The following is a 25,126-nucleotide window of genomic DNA, read 5'->3' as shown; positions in this document are numbered from 1 at the left end:
GGCCAGAAAAACCCTTGTCCATGCCCTCATCACATCTATGCTGGACTACGGGAATGCCCTATACCCGGGAACGAATTTCAGGTGTATCACTCGGCTACAGCGCATACAAAATGCAGCTGCCCGTATGGTCTTGAAGTTGCCCAAAAGAGCACCATCTAAGGAAGCCCTTGAGTCACTACATTGGCTTCCAATCAAAGAATGGGTGATCTTTAAAACCCTGCTGATCAGTCACCGTATTATGCAGGGGAAAGGGCCCGCCTATCTTCTTGACCTGCTGACCCCTTATGCCCCTGCGCGCCAACTGAGATCCACGGGGACGGGGCTGGTTAAGGTCTCCAAGATCAGAAGAGCCCGGATGGGTGGACGCTCTTTCCGTCCAGGCAGCTCAACATTGGAACAGACTCCCACCAAGAATGCGACTGGAGACCTCTGAACATATGTTTCGGAAACAATTGAAAACCCATCTCTTACCCTCAGGTTAGAGGGGGAGGAGGACCGTTTCTGAGGATTTGGAGAGAGGCACCTGTCTGCCTAACTGTTGCTAGCCGCACCATAGCGCGTGGACACGCTGGCTTTAGTGTAACCAGGCGCTCTATAAACGTTAGTATTATTATTATTATTATTATTCATGCACCGGGCCTTGGTGTACCCAATAAAGCCCCCACACAGGCCTATTGTGTGCACATTTTTCTTTTCTTGTGGTGCCCCTGGAAACACAGAGGCACAACCAATATGTGCCTGATATTTCTGGGAGAGGGCAAAGAACACAGCAACTCCCAGAAGATGTTTACAACAACTTGCCATAAGTCTCACATGGAACTAAAGGCATGCCGCCAGGAGAGGTTTCATTTCGATATAAAGTGCTCTGAGCTGCATACTCAAGTTTGGGAGTGTGGAGACGCCTTAAGATTGGCCTCACGGCTGCATTTTGTGGCCTGGAGATTGTGAAGAATGACTCGGACACATATGTTGTTTTCAATTAAAATGCTTTATTGACAATAAGGTCATGGAACAGTTAACATTTACCATTATAATGAATGCTTATTATTGTCAGCTCTGTTTCCAATGATTTAAATGATGGTGTCGTGTGATGGTGACCTGCGGCTGTTTCTTTTAATGTGGTGACATGACGTCAAAGTCAGTAGGCCTGCCTCACATATACATGGACACCCCGTATAATGAGTTACTTGACAAAATATAACATGGTTACTATTAATGTGACAACCCTTGATAAAGCCAGTAGGCCGGTTTTATCTAGCATGACACCTCCATATATGGTGATGTTGCATCTGGTAAACAAAGGGGATATTGTGATTATGTGGTTCAGGGCCGTCTAGGGGTGTAATGTGATATGATGGTATCACCAAAAGTATTTCCATCTACCTGAATGTATGTATTCGTAATTTCATGTGAAGTATTCAGTAGTAGAGGTGTGTAATAAAAGTACTTTCTCTTTTCAAAAGATAAAGCGCTGACTAGACATTGATTTATTGAGTTTTGTTGTTTCGCTCCAGTGAATTGGGATTGCTTGCCTACCAGCACCTCCACCGGGTTGGCCTTGGACTGAGCTGCTTCGATACCCTGGGAGAGGCGAGTGCTACAATGGGGTATTTGGTACCCAGTAATAGGACAATTGCGTACAGATTACTTTTGGAGGATTTTATACTTTGCAACTAATAACCCAATTTGTTACAAGGTGAATGCAATCCACCTTGTTTTCTGATTAGGGGGCCAATAGACTGACCCTTTAGTGCCAGGGGTTCTAGAAAACCAAACACTGTGATTGTAGAACAATCTAGAAAAAATATCAGGATGCTAACCAGCTTCTATCCAGGTGGATACCAGACAGAGAAATCCGCTCTTCTTCTGGAAAAAACGGAAAAAGAAATAAGGCAGGACAAGGCAGCATAGTACAACACAGCCCAGTGAGGTTAACGCAGAGAAGAGAGGGATATCTGGTGCGTGGAAATAGTCCTATACGAACTAACAAGGAAGAGCAAAAGCATTGTTGTAAAGGCAATGGTACACAAAACTCTGAACCATCTCTGAATCTTGAGATATTAGATACAAACTCAAAACCAGGACGAGAACTGCAATAAGACATTTATCCAACACTTACATCTAACACAGAACACCTCCTGGGAATAGTAATAAGCACCTATGGCTTGTTCACAATAGCCTAAAAAGAAGGAAACCGAATTGAAACTTAATAGACTAGCAATGGGTGAGGAACTGTAAAGCTAGGTAGGCCAAGCATAGCAATACAACTGAACCAGATTGCTAACTTGATGAGGTCAGAATTTCAAGAAATCACAAAATCTGATCAAAAGAACAGTATTCAAATGTAGAAGAATAAGAGAAAGATTCATTGTAGAAGATGGACCAACCCAAGATAGTACATAGGCCGCAGATCACCAAAGGAATCTGAGGGATCAAACAACCAACACTATTACACGATTAACTATAAACCAAAACACTGCCTCCGAGCATCACCCAGCCCCAAAGGCAACAACTAAAAATCTGCTCATCCCGTCTTACATTTGCAGGCATTATTCAATTCAAGAACATGGAAATCTACTTACCTAAAGTAGCAACATACAACAAAGAGTAGTTGCCTTTTTCTTTGCCCTAGCAGCAGAGACAGCCATGGGTAAACTTCCCTGGTCACAGGGGTGTGGTCAGCCATGGGCCCACTTTTCTGTCACCGCAGCATAACATGGAACCCCCACTTAGGAGTGTCTAATGCCCACCAAAACCTCGCGCATGCAGTTGCTCTTCTCCATCTTACTTCCTCTTGCAGACCCCCACCAGCAGCTGGGCCTCGCTGCTTCTGGCTCTTCCTGGAAAGACACCCCTCCTACAGAGTAGGCAAGCTCTTTCACTCAGCAGGTAGGTTGGCATATATGCACTTCATGTCACATGGGCAGCTTCTTCCAGCAAGGCAAGGCTTCCGGTGATGTCCTCGCACACCTAGGAAGCTGCCAGTCAGGCAGACCAGAGCTCCGGTTGTACATCATTCCATTACGCACGAGGCAGAGCACACCCTTCCTTGGTCATAGAGAACCTGGAAATGGAGCAACAAGTGGGTTTGTGGCTCCCACCTTTACACATTAAAGCAGACAGGTGTTGTTCTAATGTCTGCACTTTAAGAATCATGTTGGCATGGTTCTCCCCTGACACAGCCTTAGTGCAGAGTGATGCTCTTCACAGGAAAGTAGTCTACAGCCCAGAACACCCACAATAGAGGCATAGTAGTGAGCTTTCTGAACCTGGCTATCATCAGCCACAGTGAAAAGTGATCCAGGGAAAGAAAAAAAAACTGGCTTACCTAAGGGGCCCTGTTCACTTTGAACAACAGAGTCTGCTCTCCAATTCTTCACCGCTACCATTTACAAAAGCAGTGCTCACAGAAGACAAATCCGTTCCTCCCAGTGAAGTAGAATTTTTAAAAAAACACCTTATCTCCTCTCTTGCTATTTAAGTGTCTAGGTCTCCTCACCTTAGCTTAGGAATGTCAGCAATACTCTTTCAATGTTTGGGAAAGCAAGCTCACCTCCATCGTGTGCACAAAGCCAGGCCAGCGGCATCCATAATGGATCCCAGCATCCCACACACCTCCATTACTCTGTTTCACTCAGACACACAATACATGTACCAGAGAGGCCACATTTACAAACATGCACAACATACACTTGCGCCAGTGACAAAGAGAGGTTGCGTCGCAACCATTGACTAGAGGTACATGGTACGCTGCACCTCCAGCTATATATTCTAGACAAACAACAGTAGTCCACTGTCAGTGAAATGATGGCATGCTTGAGGGAGCACCCATCTAGGTCACAGGGCAGGTCCAGGACCTTTTTCATGTCAAGGGGCAGGCCTAGTCATCTGCACACACTAGATTAGAGGGAAACCACAGCAAATATGAAAAAATGGATACCAGATACTCTTATTTGGGGACGTAGAGTAAGAGAACACATCTGTACACCGTGCAAGGGGCATTACCATTCCAACAGGACGCTCCAATTATCACCCAAGGCTTTCCTAGAAAAGACAAAGAGATTGCTAGCCTGGAACAGTTTTTCATTGAAAACAAGTTAACAACAGCACTGAGCACTGTTCCACCAAACTCAACCCTGATACTAACTGTCAACTCGGCAATAGCTCAATCTGAAATCGATTCCAAATGTTTGCACAACTCTACCAACACAAACACCAGGTGGTAATAGTGACGCCACAGAGTGATCATACTCCACAGAGTTTGAATTTTCTGCTCAACATAAAACACACAGCTGGTGTATCATATCCTAATGCAGAATTGGAACTCATGAATCAAAAGGAGGATACTTTAGGGAATAGTCAACATAAAGCAACTGTCATTCTTCATCTTTCAATATCTTCAATCGATCAAGCGACAGTGGAGGAGTTTCTGCGGATCAAGCACATTTTATTCAAGCTTTTGAGGAACCCATTGAAATTGTTGTGCCATGGCCATTATGTCAAATTCCCGCCAACAATCTAAAAAACGAAAAGTAGAAAATCAACACTGATTGATGATAATGAAGCAAAAAAAAAAGCACGAAATGAGAGCTCCATTATGACTTAAAGCAACGTGACATTGAATTCATCAATAACATTGCAATAGGGCACAAAAAGCTACCTCAAACTACTAAAACTCAATGTGAAAAGCAGCAAAGGTATCTTTATCGAGGACAAGGTACTTGCAAAATAATATTAAGTCAACTATACCAGCCTACCAATAGGAGGCATATTGTCAAACAAAGTTCTACAATGATAGCCATGGCACTGAACATCACAGACTTTAGGATGCACATTCAATCATCCTGGCAGGCTAGTTACCCGGATAAAGTATAGTAGGCTTTCCCGAGCTGTGGCAAACAAGCTTGGTCAAACTTCTAAAGATGAAAGGTAAGATCTCAATGCCAAGCTCATACTGACCAATCAGATTAATTGATATATTTGAAAAATAAAGCACAAATATTTTGGATCATATGAATAATTGACAGAAGAAAACACCTTTTAAAGTAATACAAGGCAGCTTCAGAGGTGGTCTACTGGCAAAAAGACCAGATCTTCAGTCTCCAACATTCCGTCTATGAGGTTCCCACTTACAGATAATTACCCTTAACTTCGTCGATGCGTCGGACGTACGGTGGCCGTGTGCATCGGACGGCCGGGGCCATCCAAACTGCGCATGCATCAAATTCCGTCGCGTCAAAGAGGTTATATGAAGCTTTTTGGGACTTTTCACAGACTTTTGGTCTGGTCAACAGGCAGATATTTCAGATCAAATTGGTAAGTACGGGTCTTCAACTGCCACACTTAAAAATAATAGCCAGGCTGACAAGGTAGCGAGCGCTGTGCTGCAGAGGCGCGCTGCGTGTTTTTATCGCGTTTTAAAAATATTCTCTTAGCTGCAAACTGGTTGGTGTGCGCGCAGTCTGTTGGGTAGCTTAAAATTTGCCCTCTTACATGCACTGTAAATCGGGACCCCCACTGCCGCTTGGCGGGCTTGGTTCCCGGGGTGGGCGCCATCTTTGTGTGGGGCTGAGTAGCTTCATTTTGCCAGCGCTTACTGCGCATGTGTGGGTGAGTGGACGCCTACTAAAGGCGAGTCCCTCGGCGTTCCCTGCTGACAAGGTAGCGAGCGCTGTGCTGCAGAGGCGCGCTGCGTGTTTTTACCGCGTTTTAAAAATATTCTCTTAGCTGCAAACTGGTTGGTGTGCGCGCAGTCTGTTGGGTAGCTTAAAATTTGCCCTCTTACACGCACTGTAAATCGGGCCCCCCACTGCCGCTTGGCAGGCTTGGTTCCCGGGGTGGGCGCCATCTTTGTGTGGGGCTGAGTAGCTTCATTTTGCCAGCGCTTACTGCGCATGTGTGGGTGAGTGGACGCCTACTAAAGGCGAGTCCCTCGGCGTTCCCTGCTGACAAGGTAGCGAGCGCTGTGCTGCAGAGGCGCGCTGCGTGTTTTTACCGCGTTTTAAAAATATTCTCTTAGCTGCAAACTGGTTGGTGTGCGCGCAGTCTGTTGGGTAGCTTAAAATTTGCCCTCTTACACGCACTGTAAATCGGGCCCCCCACTGCCGCTTGGCGGGCTTGGTTCCCGGGGTGGGCGCCATCTTTGTGTGGGGCTGAGTAGCTTCATTTTGCCAGCGCTTACTGCGCATGTGTGGGTGAGTGGACGCCTACTAAATGCTCCTCCCTTCCGTAGCGGGATCGCGGAGCGGGCGCGTCCTTGCGTGGCCGGAGTCGTGCCAGAGTCCTGCCCGTCTGCGCCCGTCCGCGATAGGACGCGCTGGACGTGGCTGGACTCTGGCCCCCCTCCTGGTCGTACTATTTTTCATCATGCGGTGCTACACCAGAGATAGTCTGGTTGCCATTGACAGGTCTCGGACGACCTGTACTATACCTAGGGTGGACCCCCTATGCGGCCCGTTTTCGTGTGGATGCGGATGTTTTTCTTTGTCCGCCCCCGTAAGCAGGAGCTGTAGGGACGCCCCGCGTGCGCCCCTAAGCCCGTTGCCTAGTATTTGTATCTGGAATCTCAATGCTAGGTCGCTTGTCAAGCATCACCTCGACATTAACGATCTGCTAGGCGGGGAGTTGCCTGACCTATTCTGTGTAACAGAGACCTGGCTGCAGGATGCTGACACGGCCATTGTCAATCTGGCCTTCCCGCCGGAATACGCTGTATTCACCTTGAATCGGACCTCAAGAGGCGGTGGAATAGCTCTTGCTGTCAAATCCTGTTATTCCTGTACTTGGCATGGGCAAAAAATCCCGGGGTGCGAAAGCGCCCTGTTTAAGGTCGCCATTACATCTAACTTCACCCTGTCGGGGCTAGTGATCTATCGGCCCCCGGGGAGTGAAGTGGCCTTTCGAGCAGCGCTACCTGACGCTATTAGCGATCTGGCTACGGGGTGCTCCAATTTTACCATCATTGGAGACTTAAATCTGCATTTTGACAACTCTAGCAGTCCCTCAGTATCCAGTTTCCTGGCAGACCTTGAGGCGCTACAGCTGAATCAGTTAGTGACGCAGCCTACTCACTCAGGGGGTCATACCCTTGATCCGTTTTTCACCAATCTTACGGAAGCCTGCGTCACCAGCTACACACCCCTGGCTTGGACTGATCATTATTTGATACAGATCCACTGCCCTATTGTGGCTAGTCTACCTAAGCCAGTGGTGTGTTCTGTTCCAAGACGACGCTGGAACAAACTCAAGCTGGATGAGTTCTTCCACCTCTTATCGGCTGACCCGTTTGATGTCTCGGGCCCGCCTGATCAGGTATATGACAGGTTTAGCGACTGGGTCTCTAGGGCCCTGGACACCCTCATTCCCTTGGTAACCTGCAAAACTAGAACTGGTAAGGCCAGCCCCTGGTACGACGACTCACTGCGGGCTCTGAAGGTCTCCTGTAAGCGCGCAGAGCGGGCGTGGCGCAAAGCCTACTCCAGCTCAAAGAAAGCTCTATATCTGTCCACGGTGAAGGTGTACCACCGGGCGGTATGTAGAACTCGTGCCGCTTTTTATGCGACACAATTTAGGAATAGCTCGAACCCGTCGAAGGCTATCTTCAAGGTACTGAAAGACCTCACTGCCAAAAAAGTCACAACATCACATCAGAGCTCTGTGGAGCATTGTGAAAAGTTGGCAGAGTTTTTCTTGGAAAAGGTGAATGCCATCTATCGAGCCTTTCCTTCGGTCGTTCCCTCGGCGAATCCATCTCTTAAGCCTCTACCATCTGAGGGACTACATTCTCTACCTTTGCTAACTTCTGATAGCCTAGGCACTTTGGCCCGCAGAGTGAAGTCTGGGTCCCCAGAGGATCCACTTTGCCCGGAAGTGTTCAAGGACCTAGCGGTACATGACATCTCACCGCTTTGTTCCTTGGTCAATTCGTCACTAACATCTGGCGAAGTTCCATTGAAGTGGAAGCGAGCCATGGTTCGTCCTGTTCTTAAGAAACCTAGCCTGGACGGGAGCAAGCCGGAGAGCTATCGGCCTATTTCACTCTTGCCATGGCCGGCTAAGGTGATGGAGGCACACGTAAATGCTGTTCTCTCGGAACATCTCTGTCGAGTAGATATTCTCGACGCTACGCAGAACGGGTTTAGGGCAGGTCATAGCACGGAGACGGCTCTGCTTTATATGGTGGAGCACCTTCGCTCCGTGCTTGACGCGGGACAAACGGCAGCGCTTGTGCTATTAGATCTAAGCGCTGCCTTTGACACCGTCTCGCACCCTATCCTTCTGCTGCGCCTAGAGGAGGCTGGTGTCACCGGCACTGCTCTCGAGTGGTTCCGGTCGTTCTTAACCAACCGGGCCTTTAGCGTGACCGTCCCGCCGTATCAGTCCAAATTCCATCCGTTGAACCTGGGCGTCCCCCAAGGCTCCTCGCTGAGCCCTACGCTGTTTAATCTTTACGTAAGGCCGCTAGCTGAGGTTGTCAAACAATGGGGTATGACCATGGTGTCATATGCCGATGACACCCAGCTAGCGGTCACGATCAGCGGGGATGCCGAAGTCGACGCTCCCAGGTTTCAACAAGGACTGAGGGCGGTCGCTAGCTGGATGACGTCCAATTGTCTTCAGCTAAACGCTAGTAAGACCGAGGTCATGGTATTTGGCAGACAACCGGAACTGTGGGGAGAGAGATGGTGGCCGGGGGAGCTGGGTCCTGCTCCCATCCCAGTCGCCGAGCTTAAAAACCTCGGGGTCTGGCTGGACCCTTCCCTTACGTTTGCAGGCCACACTAAACGCACGGCTGCATGCTGCTTCGGCATCCTGCGTGGGCTTCGTCCTGTGCTAAAGTTCTTCGATGCCCCCACCAGGCAACTCATGATCCAAGCTACTGTCATCTCCAGGCTGGATTATGCGAGTTCCTTGCTGGCCGGTTTGAATGTGGCAGAGATCGGGCGCTTGCAGAGGATCCAGAACGCCGCAGCGAGAGCGGTGGTAGGCCTCCCAAGATTCTGTCCTACCTCCAGCACCCTACGGTCACTGCATTGGCTTCCGGTGGCCCAGCGGATCCAGTTTAAGGTCCTCTGCGTCGCCTATAAGATCTTGAAGGGGTCCCCGGCAACTATCCTTACGACCCTTCTGGCCAATTACATCCCAGCTCGACCCTTGAGATCGGCAGACCTCGAATTGGCCGCTGTGCCGCGCTTCAAGCGAAGTAGGGCCGGTGGACGCTCATTTCGAGTGCGTGCAGCTGTTCTGTGGAACTCCTTACCCCCGGCAATTCGCGCTATGAGCGATTTGCTTTCCTTTCGTCGCGCAGTGAAAACGTTTTTATTCCCCTAGTTGTATACTTGTGTTGTCTATTGTTTAGTTGTGTTGTGTAGCTGCCTTGTCGGGCGCCAGGACGCTCCTTAGCTGGAGCATCTGTGCGCCAAATAAAAATCACATAACTTTAAACAGATTCGAAAACACCATTCAGGAGAGGCCTAAATGGCACAAGATGCACAACATTTACCTAAGAAAAGAGTACTCAAGCAAGGTTACACATTTACTCTCAATAGATTTAGGAGAATACTGTAAATGAAAAAAGCAACATAAAAGCCTGCTTTATCATGGAACATTCCTATTTAAGAATGTGTGAGATGCCTGTTGAAACTTTACACTTACGTAGGAATATAAAATATATTCACGTCTGTGCTGGATCTCGCTGTAAAGGATTGCTGTGTGGATGGGGCACGCCTGAATAGGTTTATTGGAAGACGGAATGTGTGCTGCTGAGTATTCAGAGTGTGTGAGTATTCCACCTGGCGATTTAAGAGAAGGGTTGATCTGCATCAAACTCTAGCTCCATGTGTTTTTTCCCATCTGTACTAGTAGACAGTTAAATAAACTTACTGCAAGAACTTTGTTGTACAGTTGGATAATGAATCCAAGTCGTCCTTGTTATCTGCTGTCCTTTGTGTGCCTTGAATGAGAAGAGCCTTTTCAAACTCTTCAAAGCAGAGTGGGCTTGACAGGCAAGCCTCCTCCCTGCATTCCTGCTCACTGATCCATGGGAACAAAGGTATTCATCATGATGGTGTTTTGATTAATTCAGTTTTGTGGACAAAGAAAATTACATTTTAACTCTTTTTTTCATTTAAAGGGTTTATTTTAAAAGGGATTGTTAAATGGGAAACTCACCACGCAGGTTTCCATCAGACGCACAGTCCCTTTAGCAGTGTTCATTGTCTCCTAGTATCCAAAAGTGCAATGAACTCACCTCCCTTCTCACCCAAGTTCTTGTAAAGTCATTATAAGTCTGAGATGTGTCAATCTCCACATATTGAGGGCGTTTTGCTTTCCAACATACTCAAAGCATTTAAAAAAAATCTTTCCTTAGTTATTTAGTGTTGGGCCTAAAAGAAAGCAATTGCCATGCAGGTACCTGTTTTTTCAGTCTACCAAGGAACATTCTGCAGGCCCTTTATCCATTAACAAGACTGTCACCTTGCTAAATCAAAGAATGGACGTGTATGGCAGGGACAGCGGTTTGTCTTGGATTATTCCCTTCCTGTGGTTTGTGATGCGTGCTCCGGAGCAATGGACCCCTCTGCAAGCTTCTTGAGATCCTGGCCTGGACTCGGCTACACATAGAGCAGGGGAGCTGTTGGTGGTCCCAGCACAAGACAGATATTTGGAGAGATGTGCAGGACTGTGTGGTGAGTGCAGTACGGCTCCAGGGCCAGTGTGGGGGTGAAGGCTAGAGGGCAAAGAGCAGATTTAGAAATCACTGGTGCAGCTGAAACACACTCAGATCAGGGGACTCCCCAGATGAAAGATGGTTATACATGATTAGTTTCACTCAAAAATTGAGGCGCACGATGGTGTATGGCTGCTGTGAGGAAATCCTCCCTTCGTGGCCGATTCGGTCACCAGGCCAACTGGAGAAAATTCAAGTATAAATAAATATAAAATGGTCCTCAGTTCTGTTCAATAATGACCTAGCCAGATTCGCCAAATTTTGTGGAAAGATTTAGCCTCGTTATAACCACTGTAGAAAATTTGCCAAATGTAGGTCAGCAAGCCCAAATGTAACCATACTTTAAATTTCTTTGAAGGTTTATTCTCTATGAAGTGTCTCACTGTGTTCTCCATACAAATGTCACAAACTTGTTATGTATAATAAAACTTTATTCTTTTTCAGAACTGTTGGTGTCCGTGCTCTTGTCAGGGGCAACTGCAATGCATATGTTTGTACAGCATCAGAACACAATGTTCCTTCACGTCCCGCAGTTACATCTGATGATGATATCAATACCAACATCAACCTACCCAGTGAATAACCATGCAACAATTCTGTAGTTTTCAGTATCTCATTAGCCCCTTCTATGTAAACTAGGATCTACACTCTGCTTCTAAGGTGGGGGCATGTACAAAGTACAAAATATATCAGGCATCTAAGGATGCTTTAAGTAATACTACCACCTCGTCATGCTCCTTGAGATGGAATCCTTGATTTTATTACACTAACTACATCCAAAGGCAATGACTCACAATTATTCAGGGGAGAGCTGCTCTATCTGCAATTATGTAAATGGAAAATTTTCAGAAAAACAAGTCAAAATGCAGTGATGCAATAAATAACAGGTGCACTCAGGAAGGGTAAATGGAGGGAATTATTAATTTTAAAAACACTGACGGCAACAGATCTGTCCCTTTGTCTCTGATTCCTTTGTCCCAGATATCTTTCCTCGTTGTGTGCCTAAGACCCTGAAGCCTCCAAGCTAACAAGGGACTGCAAAGAAGGGAGTCACTTCATCAGTGCATTAACTGGTTTTCAGATCCAATTAACGGTTTCTGTTAATCCAATAATATCTCCAAAATTGATTCATATTCACAAATATATATGTAGCGCCTTGAAGCGAAAAGCTCAGTTTCCAGCATTCTTAAGCTAGCGGGATGCATTTTATGTTATATATTTGACTTCGCTAGACTGCAAAAATTTCAATTTTCTCTAGCTCGTGATCCCAGGGTTTCTGCCATACTGTAATCTAGTATGTGGAGCAATACTGGAATCTGGTAAAGTGACCAACGTCTGCTGTATCTTTCATGTATTGCAGATCCTGCATCTTTTGGATTCTTCACTTTTCTCGACACATTTGGAAAGCAAGATTTTAGAATGTCAACTAACCTGATATGTTACGAGTTATCTACCATTTCTGAGTTTCATTTTATCTTTTCATGAGTACATATAACTGCGTACGTTTCTATTTTAATCAGTATGAGGTTTCTGTAGTACCTTGTACTTTTCACTATATATGTTAAGTTACGCCCAAGTGTCTAGTTTCCTTCTGGTTGCTCTGTTGCCTAAAAGGTTAGTCAGTTATTCTGAGTGTAGTTCTGCTTTTTCTTCATTTACTTGGTTTCTTCTATAATAGTTTTGAAATGTACATTGAATGGCATTATGTAATGATGAAATCAGCACATACTCTCATCTCCCCAGGCTGTACGGTATTCTGAACATTTAGGTCACTACTGTTGACGAAGGATGGATTCCTGTAGCCATGTAACATTTCTTTATGCACAAGCCTCTGTCTGCTCTGTATCAGGTATAATTATTCAATTAAAATCATGTTAAATTGGGAAATATTTAGAGGATTTCCTGATTTCCCTGTTGTGGAATTTCTGATGCCATGAGAGACAACTTTTTTACTCGAGGGTCTTGTCATATTCAGAACATATATACGGTTTCACACTCATGTGAGTTCTCTGATGTATTAGTGATATATCTGTAATGAATATTTAGCAGTCAGAATATGTATATGATTTCAGTCTACAAGGACTGTCAAATGATCACCCTATGTAGTGAAAGACTTTTTACAACTGGAGCCTATTAAGAGTCGCTTGTAATAGTAACCCCTATTTATGCATGGGTTGGAATTACGAGTGTGAAGGTATTTAAGACGCAAGATATTTATCGGATAACTTAACCTTTGTTAAATTTCAGCAGGTCAAACCCACCGAAATTTAACAGGGGAAAACATACGGTATTTACAGTATCAAGCAGATTTTGGTGTGTTTAACACCAAAATGTGCATGTTAATTCCCCATAAACTGGCAACCAGTGTTATTTATCACTAATGATAAAGAACGTACCCTGTGGTATCGTTATTTATCAAGGGTGACAAATAATGCTGCAACTCATGATCAGGCCCTTAGTACATTAAATACATTTCTTTCCTTCATCTCTTCTCAGATGGAGTGAGTGATGATCCTTTCCCTTTGTAAAGGTGTGTGGCTTCTCCGATGATGCAACAGACTACCTTTATGTCTGAAAGCTTTTGAACATTCAGAACATTTATATGGTTTTTCACCACTGTGAATCCTCTGATGTATCATCAACATTCTCTTTCTAATGAAACCTTGTCACATTCGAACAAATGATTTACCTTCAGTAACACCTTCTCTGAGAGAGACAATATCTAGCCACAGATTCCTTACTTTAGAATTTCCCCATTGTGTCAGACTGGATCTGGAAGATTTTTCGTGTGCAGTATTCCTGCACACTCTGCATCCGCCGTAGGCGTCATCCACTGCCGTGACATCGCAGTACCTATATAGGAGCCATCGAGGTGCTCTGACATCACTTTCTTTTCATGATTTTCCACGCCAGAGGCAAGGAAACATGCAGAACACTGATCACTGATGGTCAAAACTAGGGCCCTGAAAGGGGTCATCCCTGCCCCAAGAAATCAGCTCGCAGAACAGGGAGGATGGATGGGTTGGTAAGGAATCTGAGGCTAGATATAGTCAGTACCAGATAAGGCATTATCACAAGTAATTAAACTGTTCATCTAGCCCAGATTCCTTACCTTAGAATAGATACCCAAACAATACCATCTTCGGAGTAGGTCTGAAAGACAATTTCAAACAAGAAAGCCCTGCAGGATCGAACGTGCAAAGTGCCTATCCCTGCGGACTGGATGGTCCAGACAGTATTTTTTGGTGAACTTGTGCAGGGAAGCCCATGTTTTCTTGGCACATATCCAGAACTGGCATTCCACGTGCTAATATTGTGGTGGCCACTTTAGCTTTGGTGGAATGAGTTTGAAAACATTTAGGAGATTGCTTCTTGCCTAGTGCGTAGCAGATTTTGAAGCAGAGCACAACCCATCTGCAGAGGGTCTGCTTCTGCACTGCCAACCTTTCTTCAGCTGCAACACATCTTGAAGAGTTGGCCGTTCACCTAAAATTGTTTTGTGCAGTCAAGGGAGATTGATAACGTGTTTTTTGGGTCCAGACGGTGGAGTTGTTCATCCGCCTTAGAGGGATGTGAAGATGGAAAAAAAAAAGTAGGCATGGTGATGGATTGGCCTACATGAAAAGGAGCGACTACTTTAGGCAGAAAGGAGATCCTAGTGCAAAGCTCTATCTTGTCAGGATAGACAGAGTTAAGGCGGCTTAGATGATAAGGCGGCTTAGATGATAAGGCTAGCTGCTGACACTCTGCGGGAAGAAGTATTAGCTGCAAGGAAGACTGTCTTCAAGGTGAGAAGCGTAAGGGGACAATTGTGAAGAGGCTCGAAAGGAGTGCACGTAAAAAAGTTAATACCAAATTAAGGTTCCACTTAGGCATAATGAATGGCGACAGAGGGAAGAGATGAGTAAGACCTTTATGGAACCTATGTACAATAGGAAACTTGAACAAAGGTTAATCAGGCAACCTCAAGAAGGCAGAAATAGTAAAGACATAACCATTAACAATGCCCAGAGGAGAGCCCTGCTGGGCAAGATACGAGACAAAAACCAGAACCTTAAAAAGAGGGGCAGAAAAAGAATCAACAGATTTTTCAGCACACCATGCCACAAATTTTTTCCAACGACAGGCATACCCTGTCTTGGCAGAGGGACGAATGGCTGCCAAGATAACATTACAGACATTGGGAGGAGATCAAAAGTGGTCAATTGGCAACCTTCAATCTCCGCACAGGAAGGCGGAGAGTGGACTGATTCAGGTGGAGAACCCTCTACTGCTGCTGTGACAGAAGATCCTCCCAAAGGGGCAGCCTGACTGAGTATCGATGACCATGCTCATTAACTCAGAATACCAGACTCTCCTTGCGCTATCCAGAGGCACAAGGATGACTTGGGCCCGGTTGTTCTTGATCTTCTTGAGAACGGAAGGAGTGGTATGGGCAGAAAGGCAGAAAGGAGGCCTGAGCTCCACTTGAGAAGAAAACCGTCTCCAAGCGGGTGCCACCTTGGAAACTGCAGCACACAATAATGCTGACATTGTACGTTCTCAGCGATGGCGAACAGATCTAACTAAGGCTCTCCCCACTGCTGAAAGAGACCTTGCACCACCTACCGATGGAGATGCCATTCTTGATCTGTTGGTCATCTTCAGCTGAGTTTGCCAGCTCTGGCATTAAGAGAACTGGCCAGATGTTGAAACAGCGGTGAAATGCGCTGTTATTCCAGCCACGTCCAAAGACGCAGGGCCTCTTGGCAGAGGATCCACAACCCCACCCATCCTGCTTGTTGCAGTACAACATGTCGGGGGTGTCAATGAACACTTGCACCAACCTTCTCCTGATGGAGGGAAGAAAGGCGTTCAAAGCCATCCGGATTGCTCGGAGCTCCAACAGGTTGATGTGGAGTCCTCTGATCTTCACCTCTCCCAGATGGTCACCCCATCACCACCCCGCTTCCCAGGAGCGAGGCATCTGTCACCACTGTGAGATCTGGTTGGGGAAGGGATAGGGGTCTGCCTCTGAGCTAATCGCAGATTATGAGCCACCACTGCGGATCGTTCACAGTTACCTCAGAGATCTGGATCAGGTAAGAGATTCCTCTAATGCTGCACCCAATGGAGCTTTAGGTCCTACTGCAGAACTTGCATATACCATCTGGCATATGTCACCAGTAGTATGCAGAAGGCCATGAGGCCGAGCAGCCTGAATATCCTGGACTCGCCATGTGGGAGGAAAAGCCCGAAACTGCACTGGGTCCATAACGGCTCAGATAAAAGGGAGTGTCTGACAGGGAACCAGGTGTGACTTAGGCACCTTGATAGTGAACCCCAGAGAGTGCAGGAGGTTCACCGTTGTCTGGAGGTGGGAAACAACAGCCTAGGATGAGCCCGCCTTCAACAGCCAGTTGTCGTGATAGGGGAAGATTGGCACTCCAGATGAGCTGCAACCACCACCATCACCTTGGTGAACACCCAAAGGGCGCTGGTAAGGCCAAAAGGGTGCACACTGAACTGAAAATGCTTGTGGCCTTCACTCAACTGCAGATAGCGCAGATAGGAAGGCTGGATGGGTATGTGAAAACTGGCGTCCTGCAAGTCCAATGCTACAACCCAGTCTTCCGGGTCTAGGGAAGACAAGACCTGACCCAACTTGAGCATTTTGAATTTCTCACTCTTGAGAAAGAGACTGAGGCTTCGGAGACAGAGGATAGGATGAAGGCCCTTGTCCGTTTTGGGAACCAGAAAGTAGTGGGAATAACAATTACAGCCTACTTCTGGCACCGGAACCCTCTCTATGGCCCCCTTGGACAAAAGTATTGTGACCTCTTTGCGGAAAATAGATACATGATCCTCCATCAGTCGATTGTGAGATGGTGCCATTGGGGGGAGGGATAGTCTCTGCAAAACTCACCTGTTACTGTTATGAACTGCCAGCGGGGCAGGCGATGGCGAATCCAGCCACAAACTGGATGGGCATGGTGGTAAAAGAGTAGACTATGAGGGTTTGGAGGCTGTTGTAGTGGCGATGGGAGTAGACAGACTAGACTGCTACCACCTGACCCAAGAGGTCTGTGGGTACCGCGCCCTCAGCCACGCAGAGGCTGGGGAGCCTGTAAAATGCGGTGGCTGGGCTAAATGGTCATGGCTAGAAGCTTCAAAAGCAGTGAAAGGCAGATTGGGGTGGACATGGGGCCGCAGGGAGGCCTAAGGACCTGGTTGTAGTATGAGAAGCCTTAAATCGATAGAGTGCTAAATCTGCCTTTCCTCCGAAGAGTTGGGTGCCTTCAAGGGGCATGTCCACGAGGGAAGCCTAGATATCCCCAGAGAAGCCAGGTGTTCTCAGCCTGTCGCTGAAATCACTCTACCAGCAAATCAGTCATATCAAGTCCACATTGAATCGTTAACTTTGCTGCATCTCTTCTGTCAGCAACAACTTGGGAGAGAAAAGCCCAGGCCACCTCCGCGACCCGTTGCAGCACTTGCACAACTGTATCCCGCAGAAAGTGGTAATAATAGCCCTATAGACATGCAGTCTTCACAAACCGCAATGCCAGGCTGTCGGAAGAAAACATCTTCACAAATGAGTCTAGCCTCTTGGATTTCCTACTCAGGGGAGCGGTAGGGAAATCACCATAGGAGGTGGAGGCTTGGCCCACCAACCTCTCAGGGGTAGGATGTTGGGAGAGGAAGTTGAGATCCCCATGTGCAGGGCAATGGCGGCGGTGGGCAATCGTCCAATTCACAAGAACCACTGTGTTTTGACCAGGTACCCAAAAGGACATTAATGAGGGCATCATCGAATGGAAGTAAGGGTTCCTAAGCGGAGATTCCTGGTTCCAGCAGAGACTCTTGGTTGCAGCACCTCTGTCAAAAGATTAGTCTTAACTGCCACCATGGGAAACTGAAAGGTCAGGACCTTAGCTGCTGTACACACCACCATTGTGTATGATGCACTCTCCTCCATTGCCATGGTAGAAGGCAGACCAGCATATGGAGAAGTATCCAGGCCACTGGCCTCACACAGGTCCTCTGATCATCATAGGGCTGGTATTCTAAAGGGACCACCGACCCCTCACAGTCCTCCCCCCACCCTCGAGGCCTAGCCAATGAAAATGAGACTCTAATCTGGGAGGCGGGGTCCCACCAGTGTCAGAGTGGGCAGCGAGCAACACCTCTCCGGCTCCGTGAGGATGCCATTAAAGCCGGTCGAGTGGGGAGCACTGGTGCTGGGGAAGGTCAAGGTGGCTCGACTGGTGGCAGTCTGGATCCAGGAATGGATCCCATGGTGCCCCACTGAGCTGTCGGCAAGAAACCAGAGGTGGTCCCCTTTGACCCCCACGGCACCTGAATGCACGTTATCGGGCCAGACCACCCAAAAATTAAGTGCATGACCTCATTGAGCTCTCTTAACTGGGAGGGAGGGGGGTTAGATCCAGCCTTCAGAAATTCAAAGCAGGAAGTCGGAACAGAGAACGAGGCCTAGATCGCAAAGGCTCCCTCAGCTTCTCAGTGGATGAACGAGAAGTCAAAGAATGCTTTGACTTCTTACTCTTCTTATGCCTCCTACCTGAATTTTTCAATGACTTAGAGCAGGACAAAGAGGACTTCGGGCTGCACAAATGATCCCAGGACCCTCCCCTCGACTAGGATTTCGTCCGCTGTGGAGTCGCTTGCGGGGCCACTATCAGTTCTAGGGACTGCTCCCTCTAAGCCTTTTGATCCTTGGGGTATCAATCGGAGCACACCTTGGTGCTGTAGCTAAGCTAAAAACACGGAACGCAAACAAGGTGGAGGTCCGTCGCCATCATCGCACGCTGACAGGCACAACAGGGCAAAACATTTGACTTACGCAAGGACATCCTCGACACACCAAGAGGTAAACCTCAAAAGAAGTCAACATAACATTGAAAAAAAGGCCTGTCAAAAAGCGACAAAGGGGTAGCTCTTCTCGCGATCAGCCTAGGCTGGCATGGAAAGAGAAGAACTGATGTCAGCACGCCTGGGTGTTGTCTATATAGGTACCGCAATGCCATTTTCGGTGCACACTAAGCAGATGGACGCAAAGCTGACCCGGCGTCACCTACAGGTGCTTAGGGGCACTGCTCATGAAAAATCATCCGGATCCAGTCTGACGCATGATTGGAATTTCTAAGGTAAGGAATCTGCAACTAGAAATCTCTATAAGGTAGAATATTCATACTGTTTCTTGCCTCTGTGGATTTTCTGATGAATTGAAAGATGACTCTTTTGCTTGAAAGCCTTGTCACATTTAGTACATTTATATGGTTTCTCCCCTGTGTGGGTTTTCAGATGAACTGAAAGATGACTCTTTTGCTTGAAAGCCTTGTCACATTTAGCACATTTATAAGGTTTCTCCCCTGTGTGGATTTTCAGATGAACTGAAAGATGACCCCTTCGCCTGAAAGTCTTGTCACATTCCGTACATTTATATGGCGACTCCCCCGTATGGACTCTCTTGTGTATGTACAGATTATCATTCCGCTTGAAAGCCTTATCACATTCAGAACATTTATAAGGTTTCTCTCCAGTGTGAGTTCTCTGATGTACTGTCAGTCTTTTCTTCAGAACGTATGACTTGTCACATTCAGAACATTTAAAGGGTTTCTCTCCAGTGTGATATCTCTGATGTACTAATAGGTCAGTCTTCAGAACGAAAGCCTTGTCACATTCGGAGCATTTAAATGGTTTCTCTCCCTCGTGATTTCTCTGGTGTAATGACAGTATATATTTTTGTTTGAATGCCTTGTCACAGTCAGTACACTTGTATGGTTTCTCTCCAGTATGATCGCTCAGATGCCGCATTAGAAGAAATCTGGTTTTGAAACCCTTATCACACTCAGAACATGTGTATGGAATCTCACCGCTATGAGACATGTGATGTCTCCTTAACTGTTCTTTCGTAATGAAAGCCTTCTCACATTCCGAACATCCATAAGGTTTTGTCCCAGTGTGAACTCTCTGATGTATTATCAGTGGTGCCTTTGTACTGAAAGCCTTCTCACATTCAGAACATTTATATGGTTTCTCACCAGTGTGAGTTCTCTGGTGACTGATTAGTCCACCTATTCCGTTAAAAGCTTTTTGACATTCAGAACATTCATATGGTTTCTCGCCGGTGTGATTTCTTTGGTGTATTATTAGCTGGCCCTTTGTGATGAAACACTTGTCCCACTCAGAACAGGAATATGGCGTCTCACCACTGTGCGACATTTGATGTCTCTTTAACTGTCCTTTTGTAGTGAAAGCTTTCTTACATTTAGAACATCCGTAAGGTTTTATCCCAGTGTGAATTCGCTGATGTATTATCAGCGCTGACTTTGAATAGAAAGCCTTCTCACATTCAGAACATTTATATGGTTTCTCGCTAGTATGTTTTCTCAGACGGCTTATCAGACCTGCTTTTTCACTAAAAGCCTCATTACATTCAGAACATCTATTTGGTTTTTCACCAGTGTTAATTCTCTTATGTGATGGTAAATCACTCTTTTGCGTGAAAGCCTTATTACATTCATAGCATCTATATGTTTTTTTCCCAGTGTGAATTCTCTCATGTGATGATAAATTATTCATTTTCTTGAAAGTCTGGTCACATTGAGAACTTTTATATGGTTTCTCCTTAGTGTGATTTCTGTGATGTAGTATTAGTTCACCCTTTTGATTGAAAGCCTTGGGGCGCTCAGAACCTTCACCTGTATGAGTTTATTTATCTATCATCTTCTGTGCCTTTGTAATGAACGTCTGGTCACACTCAGTGCATTTATATGGTCTTAGTTCAGTGTAGACAGACTTTTGTCCAATGAGAGAGCCATTTGTGATAAAGCCTTTACATTTGGGACATTGCAATGTTTATTTTTCAATATAGTTTTGTTTGCTTGCTATCAAATAGCTTTTTCTAATAAAAGTCTTGGTAAACACTGTACATGTATTTGGTCTAAATATACTGAGATCTCCTTGATGTTTTTTCCAGATGGGTATTTATATAAAAATCTCTGTCACATTTAGATCATTTGTACGCCTCCTTCATAATGCACACATTTTGTTTAAATAATTATTCCTTGAAATCAAATCCTAGAGAAACTGGGTAAATGCATGTAGCTTCTCCTGTGTCTGTCCAAGTTAGTACTTTCAAGTTAGCTACATTTTACTTACACATATAGATGAAAAATAACCTCTCTACACTCTAAATTCTTACCAGTAGCGTTACAACTGCAAAGTCGTTCGCCTAAATGAAGTGCCTTTGCATTGATGAACCAAGTAAATAATTTCTATGGCTCGTCCCACTGCGTACAGGTGTTCAGCTAAGTTAACAGCGTGGCGGCATAATTTCTCCATTGGCTCTCCTATTTCCTTTCTTGTCGGTATGAAGTCAATATTACAGCATTAGGTGCCATTTTAAAGCACATCTAGTGCACAAATATGATCTTTTCCCTGTATGGCACATGTGATTTGTTAGAAGATAGCCGTTTTTCATATTATGCACTCTTCTCATATTCAGTGTTTATTTACATGGCAAAGCTCTGTGCTAGCCTCTCAAGAGGGGATATTTTGATGTGTTTTTAGAGTCGCCTTTTACGCAGAAGACAGCAAGGAGTTGATTTACCCATGGATAGTGTTCCGTGTATACATTTTCTATTGTTATTCTAGTTACTTTAGCCTGGAAACATTTATTACATTTTATACATTTGTGTGGTCTTTATCCTTTGTAGGTCACTTGAGTTCCTATGTAGACATACTCATGAGATACTCCTTACTCCTTTGTTTTGAGGTACTATGTCACATTCATCAAGCATTCATCATTCCATTGGTGTCTGCTTCCAATTCTGCCCTGTTTGCACAAGGAGCGCACATCGGTAACAACTGTAGAGCTTCTTTAGTGGAATAAATTCTCCAAAAACTGTTTTGTATTTTTCAGGGGGTCAGAGTCTCAAAGGTTGAATTGCAATTCCTGGTGTCCACGATATTCATCGGACCGTTGCTGTTATTCTGGATTTCTTTCACTTAAGGGATGAAAAAATATATAAGCGTTAGCATTTTATGAGCCAAAATACCAATATCAGCATTAAAAAAATGTATTTGTTTCCATATATGGAAATGAAGTAACAAAAGCCAGGAACACAATTGTAAGTGATAGTTACAGCGCATTAGTACAGAAATAGCATAAACATAATCTAGTACCCACAGTGTTTTAATCACATGAACCAAAACATTTGTAAACTTGTAACGAGCTCCAGAGCACATTGTTAGTCTTCCACTAACAATGTTCACAACACAAATTATAATGGACACCGGTATCTGGAATCCAATGACCAGACACAGTAAGAAGCAGGTAAAATTGGTAAACATGACTCTGCTGACACCATGGATTAAAACAAAAACATGGATGTGAAATCCAATGAACAACATGAATTGACATAAAGACATTATCATTAAATGGGGATGTCCACAGCATGTATTGGGATAAATAAGAAAGCTTTAAAGACATTTATTTATTCCAGTTATTGGAGGAGCACAGCAATACCAACTGCAGTTTTCAGGTGCTAAAGTAGAGGAAGCTGCAGCCAGAGGTTAAGGTTTTATTGAACAAATAGCCAAGTTTTTAGAAGCTTTATACAAACAAGGTTTTCAGGCATCAGACAGAGCTATAAAGGAAGAGAATTCCACAGTTTGGGACCAGTGATTAGAAGGCACACACTTTTCTGTGACTTGCAATGGGAAGCCTGAAGAGGAACGAAGAGTTCAGGTTAGAGAGTACGAACACAACAACTACTTGATGAATGTTTCCATGTATATTTGTGTGACGGATCAGAGCTCTCAAAAGCACAGTTTCAAACTCAAACAATGATACCTGTGATCTAATTAACAAGGCATGGATATGCCAAAAACAAAGATGCCTCATACTCCCTTGATCAGAGCTTTAATTAACACAGAATCTAGGGAGGTGATCTAGTTTGGCAGACAATCACCCGCTAAATTTATAGATCACTGCTGGCCCTGCCGTTACCGTCAAGGTACTAAAAGTTTGGTGGACAGACGCTGTTGATTTTGACAATCATTTACCAAAATGTACCACAGTTTTTGATTTTCAACAAGTGGGAGCTTGTAATTGGAAACAAAAATCAATTCACTGCCACACTCAGGGAGTTTTTTTGTCGGTATTAATGTCTCTGTGTTTTTTTTCATCCTCTCACTGCCAAGTTATATTGGCAGGTAACCGGGAGAAAAAAAGACTTCACACTGCTTACCCTAAATAAGGTGGATGGTGCTATGCCCTTGGTCAGATATCCCTTACTCAGTTGTGCCGCCTGAGGGTGCTTTCGGTCAACAGACTCAATGGGGGATTTGTTCACAGAAAGTTGTCAATTCTTCTGACTAAATAGGGTGGGAATACCATTGTTTTGGGGGAAAGCGATAACCGTCACTTTTGTGATTAAATACTCTCCCTCCACCAAACTGTAAATTGAGACATACGATTAGGGTTGGGCAAAGAATTATGCTCTGCCGGCAGAGTTTGTGGAGTTTTTCCCTCTCCAAGTGGAGTTCCGAAATACTTCGCAAAGTTTTTTCTCTTGAGCAGCTCATCAACGGTAAGTTGGCGAGTGGTCATGAGATACAATTGCACCCTGAACCTCCTCCCGGCGAGATTTCTCAACATTGGCGATTGTGGCAGAAATCTGCTGCTCGTGTTAAGTAAGCGGTCACCCGAGTACAATGTTTAATCGAGCAGCAGCACCCTCTGGTGCAACGTGTAGTGCTGTTTGAGCTGATTTTACAGCTTGGGATCAACTCCCGGCACTACAAATCAGTGCAAGCAGCGCAACTTAACAGACTCGGCCACTGGCGGACCACCGCAGACCAAGGTAGAGTTTTTCTGGCACTTCGCAGAGTTCTGTGAAGTAAAACTCCATGAACTCCGCCCAGGCCTACATAAGTTTTCCGTGATCAAATGCGCACAGAACTGAACTATACAGAAACAAAGATATCTGTAATGCAAACACTGTGTTAAATGCAATTACTCAACCTGAGAATCTCATCACTTAGTGGCACAGAAACTGAATTCTAATTAGATTTATTCATGGTTATATGAATACTATAACATGCAAGCCATAAACAAATTAGCACAAATTCAAGCCTAACAAATTCAGTAATAATGTACAAATAAATTAGTTGCCTCTAGAAGCTTTTATCATATACTGCAACCATTTGTGGGTTTCATAATTGCGTGGGTTTGATTAAATATGCTTAGCATTTTTGAAGGTGTCACGCTACTCATGTTGGAACCAGTAATGACTCGCATTTCTTCAATTCCTCTATCTGAGAAGGGGGCAGCCAGAGAGCCCACGACAACATGGCGTAACATTAGTCTTGCTCTGCCAGCTGGGTTCTAAATATCCGTTTATGATCAGGCCATCCTCCACCATCTGTGGTAAAACCTAATCTCTATGATGGCCTAAGCTCTTTGGTGTGCCCGGCGACAGACAAACCCGCTGGGCAAAGTTGAACGCCACTGAGAGGAGGAGGAGGGTATGAAGCGGCTGGCTGGGAGCTAAGGTCGGCCCCCTGGGCCACGTAGTCCTTTGGTCTGCGGAACCGAGACACAACCAAAAAACCGAGCGCAGCCTAAGAGTGTTGCGCAGGGTGTGGCCAGTAGCCGGGATCGCTGAACGCACATTTATATCCTCAGTCCATGGTACACGGTCCTGATTAGATTACTGGCTCATCTCCACTGAGGTGTGCCAGTGGATACAGGAGGTACGGCATCTCCCTAGGACACTGTCTGATCATGCGCCTGTATTGCTGCGTTTACAATTACCGAATGCGACCATTCCACAATTTACCTGCTGCTTCCGTCCGACAGAACTCATTGATGCGGCCTTTAAAGAGGAAGGTCAGAGGGCGATTATCGTTTTGCAATAAACACAGGCTCTGTAGGTAGTCGGCGCTCTCTGTGGAAAGCCTTTAAAGATACGATACACGGGATATGCTTAGGCACTCAGGTGGGTGTACAGAAAACTATTTGGACACAGTTAAAGTTAATTAGAAAGAGAGTATGAATGTTGACCAACTGAGGCTATTTTGGCAGAAATTAGAGAACACATGATAGAATTCGAGACCCTTGCAGAACAAAAATCACAGGCCATGTTCAAGTTTCACGTAGCTGGAGCATATGGGGAGGGTGGGAGACCTGGGCACTGCCTTGCACTGAAATCGCTGAACAAGTGGGACACTTAGTAGACGAGGATGGCAATGCAATATATTCAAACTCAATATACTTGAAACCTTCAGGAAATATTATGCGAGACTCTATGAGCCACAGAACACAGCACCATTGACCGAACTGAGTCAATACTTCGGAGATGTGGCTCTGGCATGTCTCTCGCCAGG

General features: G+C 45.5%; 1 protein-coding gene across 1 annotated transcript in view; it reads right to left on the bottom strand.

Moving 5' to 3' along the window:
• Positions 1-13,221: 13,221 nt before the first annotated feature.
• LOC144773691 (uncharacterized) overlaps positions 13,222-25,126 on the bottom strand; it is a 134,748-nt gene continuing 122,843 nt past the window's right edge. The window contains 4 exon segments of the mRNA XM_078658840.1: positions 13,222-13,381; positions 13,429-13,433; positions 18,893-20,395; positions 20,468-20,565. Coding sequence (XP_078514966.1) covers positions 13,222-13,381; positions 13,429-13,433; positions 18,893-20,395; positions 20,468-20,565 — 1,766 coding nt within the window.

The sequence above is a fragment of the Lissotriton helveticus genome, chromosome 8 (assembly GCF_964261635.1).
Source record: "Lissotriton helveticus chromosome 8, aLisHel1.1, whole genome shotgun sequence".
NCBI lineage: Eukaryota > Metazoa > Chordata > Amphibia > Caudata > Salamandridae > Lissotriton > Lissotriton helveticus.
Note: the sequence above shows the minus strand (reverse complement) of the source record. Positions and strands in the feature narration are given on the sequence as shown.